The sequence below is a fragment of the Ruditapes philippinarum genome, unplaced genomic scaffold (genome assembly GCF_026571515.1).
Source record: "Ruditapes philippinarum isolate M1 unplaced genomic scaffold, ASM2657151v2 ctg8112_1_1_1_1, whole genome shotgun sequence".
Classification (NCBI taxonomy): domain Eukaryota; kingdom Metazoa; phylum Mollusca; class Bivalvia; order Venerida; family Veneridae; genus Ruditapes; species Ruditapes philippinarum.
Genome location: NW_026865482.1, coordinates 1 through 7,186, shown reverse-complemented (window position 1 = coordinate 7,186; position 7,186 = coordinate 1). Strand labels below are relative to the sequence as shown.

General features: G+C 30.9%; 1 protein-coding gene across 1 annotated transcript; it reads right to left on the bottom strand.

The window, feature by feature from the left end:
* Positions 1-1,557: 1,557 nt before the first annotated feature.
* Positions 1,558-5,581, bottom strand: LOC132729270 (uncharacterized). Its single transcript, XM_060714991.1, has 4 exons — positions 5,246-5,581; positions 4,311-4,466; positions 2,035-2,327; positions 1,558-1,869 (listed from the first exon to the last, which is right to left on the bottom strand). The coding sequence occupies exons 2-4, from the start codon at positions 4,333-4,335 to the stop codon at positions 1,567-1,569; spliced, it is 621 nt and encodes a 206-aa protein (XP_060570974.1). The 5' UTR covers positions 4,336-4,466; positions 5,246-5,581; the 3' UTR covers positions 1,558-1,566.
* Positions 5,582-7,186: the final 1,605 nt, after the last annotated feature.

Below are 7,186 nucleotides of genomic sequence, written 5' to 3'. Positions count from 1 at the left end.
ACTAAGATGTAAAGAAAATGGCATACGTTATCTTCTTTATATATATACTGATGGTCCTTTTTTGCCATGCATGGTTTTTTGTCAGACTTTGTAGCCCAAATATTGTTTTGGTGATTTCGTTTTGGCTCATAAAAATGAATCCATGTTTTGTCACCAGTGTTACAGTATGGGTTCTCATATAACTGTTATATGATTCTGTAGATAAGGTTTATAAGTGCGTCGACTGAGGATTGAGGATTATAAGCTGGTCTGACGGCGGGCATTAACTGGAAAATATATATAAAAAATATATATTTTGCAATTATTCAAATTTATTTCTCAATCGAATATACAATTCAATGATTACATGATAGTCTCATCGATGTTGTCAATGTAAACAATGAACAAATATGGCGACGTATATAGTTTACACAAGGCGCATAGAAAAACATCATCAAAAGCATTATTTACGAAACAGATTAACATATTAACATACAATATTGTAGAAACATGTATATCAAACACGATGCTATAAAAATTACCTGGAATATATATATATAAAACAATATTTATTTTGCAATTATTCAAATGCATTTCTCAATCGAATATACAATTCAATGATTACATAGAATAAGGTGTAAAGTGCACAGTTAGAGAGATAGATAAATAGAATGTTACCTGAAACGGCATTTTACACACTATGCTACGACCTACAGCTATATAGTCTAATTACAGTTAATAAAAAATTGGATATTATATTTGAGGGGAAAATCAAATACAAGTCAAAATACTGTTTCAGGATTTTATCTACATTTTCTATAGTAATTTAAGCACCTGTAACACCAGTGACGACATTTGCTAAAGACCGTGCATTGTAATTTGGAATTTTTTTAAGCAAGAAATAAGCGCGTTGCATGCAAACCTATTTCTGCTCATCATTCAATAAATGAGGAACAGATCTTTCTCATTTTTAAACATGTTTGAGAATGGTATGATCTGCTTATGAAAAGATGCAAACAATACTAGCTAATTGCCAGCCTCTTGCACCGGTGTTAACTTTTTTTCTCACTTAAGCAACCATCTTGACAGACATTGCTGTGTTAGGCCGACGGGCATGTGATGTATCGTCAGTCAAGTTTAACCCACATTTGAAATTATTTAACCAACGAATAACTAATGGAAAATACATTTCATTATATTTATATACATCACAGATTTCATCAAATATTTTGCTGAATTTAATTATGTAATGTAATTTACCATTACTTGACTTTTATGTATAATTAATACAACAAATTTATCAAAACAATACTCAGAATGGGTCCTTGGATTTTAATTATTTACAAAATTTGGTCAATTAAGGCAATCACAATTATTTGGCTAACTTTTCATTACAAATTCGTCAGTGGAAGCCTGGAAGAGGTGATTTGGCATGTCTGCTATGCTTTCAAAAACAAGTCACTTTACAATTAAAATTCCCTGTTCGCTTTGCAAAACCAAATGACGACGTCAATCCGTCTTCCCACTTATCCTCAATATCAGAAAAGTTTTTTCACCCTATTCTCCCTCTACTAGATAAATGCGATATCATCTTTGTGAAACATGAGTGTACTCTGTAGGATTAGCTACAACGTCGCCATAGCTTGGCAGAATATCTCCATTGTTATCATTATTATCTTCGACATCTTCGTATAAAGGCGGATGATCTGAATACGTAATGGCTAGCATGTATCTATTTGGAAAAATTACTTGCTCAGGAGGGAGTGAATTGTCAAGACTGACAGATAATGTGTCAATAGTATTAACTTCGTTTAAACTTGTGTTTGAAAAGGGTACTTGCTCATCTGGTGCTGAATTAGATTGAATATTAATTGGTCCCCAGCCTCGGCCCTGAAATGAAGAAATAAGAGTTTAAATCGTAACACAACATATTTGACATTGCAAACATTTCAACAGGCAATGATTTTAAAAAGAATTTTAAAAAGAGAAGAATATGTGAAAAAAATGTTATTTCAAAGTTGATTGTAAAATATTTTAAGTGATGAAAACGGCTACCTGATTTGTTGCGTCTGGTCGTGGGTTTGGATGTGATCGGCATGGCTTCCCTTTCAGTCTCCTGTAAACGCAGAGTGCGGTTATCCCGAATATTACTAATGAAGCAAACGTATACAAATTCTGTAAATACTTCGGTTCCTTGTCACGGGTACTATCATTGACTTTTAAATCTCTAGTTCGATTGCACACTGCTTCTGTTGTCAAGCAAGCATTAATCTGACTCGAACAACGATAATAGTTTGGGATGCAGCGTCCATTTGAACATTTGTATACATGTTCACTGTGACATGGACCTGTAAATAAATATGTCAAATAACTAAATAGACATAGACATTTCATGACACTTAAATTTTATAACAAGAAGCTATCGTTGAATTACAAACTGTATGTACATTTATTATGCTTGCCACAAAGGAGAGTAAATATTAAGAGTATCTTTATGTAAGACGGTGGTTTTTACCCAAAAAATATCAAATATCGTTTCAAAATTTCGGCTCTCGTTCGATGACTTGAAAAAGAATAAAAATAAGCACGCAAGGAGTAAGGAAAAGAAATGGCATCATTGTGAAATGGAAACAAAATGTCAGTTTAATAAAGGTATTGTATACTCATAATACCCTGCAAAAATGAATATTATTTTGTTTCAGTCTACCCGAAATGGTTAAATTTCCCTTTACTTTTCTATCTTAAATTGAAACGTTAACATTCCAGGAAATGTAAATAAATAAATATCATATTTTACATACATTTGTTACAGAGATATTTATACAAATTGATGAAATTGTGAAAATATTCAAGAATGTTTGTACATGTGGAAATGATTATATATTCACATATCTATGAAATGGTTTACATTCTTTCAGAAAATATATTGTCTGTCGCTACGGAAGTTGTTTGGGCTTTTAACATGAATGATAGTTACCGAATGAAGAGCTCATATGACATTTTGTTATGCTTCATAAAACCTAGAAATGACTCTGTGCTGTTATATGAAGTAATATGAATCGAAGCTGCAGAAGTGATTCAAAATAATATGTCTAAAATGTCCCCTGTGTGTGACTTCTTGAGACCTCCACTATGATGCAGAATGCAAACTTTTTCGAAACGGTTTAAAAGAGACCATCTGGAAATGTGTCAGATTCTTCATAGACAACAAAAATGCATGCAAGTGACTTAGAAATTCATGTTTTATCATTTCATGTATTTTGCAACGTCGAAGGAAAGTTCCTTTTTCAAAAGAAAAAACCTTATTAAATTTAAGGGTGTTTTTTCTAGATTTGTTCATTTGGTATAGATATCAGCTTAGATAACAAATATCTGAACATTTTTCAAACATATTTAAATCTATGTTCGCGAAAAAAGCTACTAATATTGTTTATATATTTGTTTCTACTGTCTGTAGTTTACAACTTGTATGGTTATAAATATTTCATTACTATTAAATGCCAAACAAAAAGTTTATATAATGATATAATGTATCACTGAATATTGACCTTGACGAATCTATGCTGATGTATCTGTTATTGGTCTGTTTGCTATTAGTTCGTATATTTATATGTTTGTTTGTTGTCATATTTTGATTTTGCAAAATATAGAAAACTCATGTCTATTGTCAATGAAGCTAAATAGTCATAAAAATGACATAAATGTCATCAGTATTTATGTAACAATTATTTCAAGTAAAATTAATAAAATCAAAGGAACGGCTAATCTGACACAAGTATGACAATACTTTTCTTTGAAAGGATTGTTTTACCGGTTTCCATAGCAATCATTCAGGAAATAGTGCTAAAATGTGAACAAATCTGATCATTTCATTTCGGAATATCTTGTCCTTTTAATTGTTCTTTGTCATGAAGACATTCCTTCTTTGTGACATTATGCTCATTTTTTTCATGGTTAAGTCGAGCTTCACTAGTGTATATTTCAAAAGATTGACTATGATAATGGTCATTGACCAAAACATAATGATAAAAAAGTGGTAAGAATAGAATACAAAAACTGCCTATAATTCTAAAATACTGCCCGACTCATTTTATTCATTGAACGTTATCAGATACATTCTGGACTTTTCCATGAGACACGTGGGTTATTGATTATTTTTGTGAAGTAGAATACCAAAATTACTAATAAAATCAAGTAAGGCGAAATGTATTTGTTTTTTTTTGCACTTTTACCTGTTCATTCACAATTTACAATAAGATTGGCATAATATTACTTTAACGCTTACTTTATCTTATATAAATTTAACATGACATAGCTAAGATTTAACTTACCATTACTAAACATGATGTATTTCATGTTGAATTGTCCGTAGTAACTGGAGACATCATTTGTATTAACTACGACCGTCAATCTATCACTTAACGTTGTAAAGAATTTGTCAGATTGTTCAAGTTCTTGATGATGTCCGCAAAGAAATCGAGGCAATCCTGAAAAGAAACAAGAAAAACATGATATACAACAGTTTGGTGACGTTTATTTAAACTTATTTAATTAAACTTTTATTTATTTAACAAACTGCAGATAGCGCAAATTTATGAAAAAAATAATATGTCCAGTAGGGCATCTATCTATAAAATGGATTTGTGGTACGATATGTGTCATGTAAAATTCAAACTTGGTGAGTGTTTGAATGACACTTTATCACCCTTTATAAAACATGATGAGGAACAATATCCATTTCTTGTTAAATATTCCTCTATGACACGAATTCAGATAATTATATCCAAAATACCAGAAGTTCGTTATAAGAATATGACATAACTTATTAAAGATTCATTATAAAGCAAAAAATACTTTGAAACCAAGTACCAGTAAAATTAATAAATCACGAGATTTACAGATGTCTACTTTCAGAAGGTTTCTAAAATCATGTTACTAATAGATGTTAATATAAAGACACATTATGCCTCAGAAATTAATATTTTTTCCATCTTTAGAAGGGGCAAGCATGAGATTTTAATGTATAAATCATGATTTTAGAGAATGTTTGATACATTTAGCAAATTGTAAACAAAGTTGTATTTTTGACATCCATGCAAAATACTTAATCACTATAACTATACTAATTGACAAAAGCAACAGTTGCAAAAGATGTTTCGGGAGTAACTTTTTGGAACCAAAGAATAAAACGTTTTTGAGAAATAAAATTTAAAGCATATCTTGGGCATATTGTGACTTTAAGTAAAACATATTTTAAAGTACGAACCTTTAATCGCCAACTTCTTGTCACCATCAAGAATTGTAATATTGCCTGCATTACAGGAGGGAAATGGATTCACCTCTGTGAAATAGAACAACACGTGTGACTTTGATGTGAACAACGAACTCTCAAGTTTGACAGTGACACGGCATTGCCCTCCAACTATTTTTGAGTTGTATTTTGACGAATCAAATTTACTAGTAAGCTCCCCCGCAAAGCTGTTAATAGATTTACCGCAGTTCTCTTCAATGTTAACTGAAATTATTCGTAACACAGAAAAGAAGTGCAATATACATGTATAAGCCTAATGCCGAAAACAATAATACTGAATGAATTCAAAAGTCAAATTGAATGGATGAAATTTTTAACATTCATGGAAGTCTTGAGTTTGTAAAAGAGATAACTGGTAAAACATATTTATTTATAGTACAATTTTGATGTGAAATTAGTTTTTACAAAAATAAATGAAAGCGATGCTTACTGGAGTACAATATGGGTTTGATATGGATATTTTGGACTAGGGAAATGAAAACAATTCTAAATGTTCAGTTTTTCATTGATGCATACTGGATTGCCAAACATTATTATGTCAATATTGTATCTGACGTCTGGTCAAGATAATTAAATGCACGGATGTGCCTCTATCCGAAAACCGGCACAGGTATTTGGGCCAAATTTGATTTTTTTTTATTTTACCGACTTCATGCATATTTATTCCATATTGTTTACTTGTATATCTATATTCATTTATTCTTTTGTATAGACATTAAATCGATTTCAATATTGTCAATTCGTATTTATGATCATTGTTTTCAATTAAACTGTTTTAACACGCATTTGCAGTTGCATATATCTTCCTGGCACATTCTCCCACTGCTAAATACCGGAAGAATCAAGCGATTTTTTATATATAAAATCGATGATGCAAATTCATTAATTCGAATGCTATTTTACCTCTACATGTACAATAGTTTTAAAGCGTTGGATCTTACCAATTATATACTAGAGCTGTATATTAAGTAGAATCTTGGGCAACAAACTGCAATAAATAAATTGGGAAACATCCAATAACTGCCTTTAATTTTCTTGCAGTTTTTGCATATTTGAATGTTCGTATTCCTATCGATCTTAAATTATTATATAATGAATATTGAATTTGAGTGAAGGTTCAAGTATGATTTATTTTATTCGGTGAATAAAATTTTAGTGTTGCAAACCGTTTTTGTACATTGAAAATCAATATTTATGTCTTAAAGGGTTTGGTCTGTTTCACATTTTTACCAGTCTCATACTTAATTATTTGATATTCATCTCAATTATGAACTGTTTAGGCATTCAGGTATCAATTTCGAGTCTGCACAAACATTTGATATACGTTTCAATATTGATCCGTGTTATCTGAAATAAGTCTCTATAATGGAACTGAAAGTGATACTTAATTTCTTTCTTAACAGGATCTGAGATAAAAAGAAGAAAGTTTGCCTTATACTGGAATTTGAAACTACGATCCTCTGTTTCAATGCTGTAATTCTAGTTTTGTTTTGTTTTCTTTCTTTTTTTTTCTTCTTTTTTTCAAAGTGAAAGTTCAACATTTGGAGCATATACATTAAAGATTACCATCAGTATTTGACTAGGTCAGTCTGTAGTATTGTGGTGCCCAGACCCCTGCTTAGTGTTTCCAGGGCAGTCTGCAGCCTCACATTAACTCAGGGTTCGTTTTACACGGCCCAAGTACCAAATTATAAATGAACACAGAAGACATTTTGTAACTTAAAACTCTTTTAATTAAAATATTATATAGATCAATTTATTTAAATATACATAGTCATGGATGCCTAAAGTCTCTTATTATTATTCCTATAGATGACCAGATTTCAGTAAACAAGTACCAGGTTTGGTACAATATAATGAGATACCAGATCTGGTAGTTACCAGATTGGGTACTAT

Excerpts from the sequence above, each read along its gene's own strand:
- LOC132729270 (XM_060714991.1), bottom strand. The coding sequence starts at position 4,335 with ATGAAATACATCATGTTTAGTAATG. Across the intron at positions 2,328-4,310 it reads ATACATCATGTTTAGTAATG|GTCCATGTCACAGTGAACAT; the intron begins GTAAGTTAAATC and ends ATTTATTTACAG. Across the intron at positions 1,870-2,034 it reads GACCAGACGCAACAAATCAG|GGCCGAGGCTGGGGACCAAT; the intron begins GTAGCCGTTTTC and ends TCTTCATTTCAG.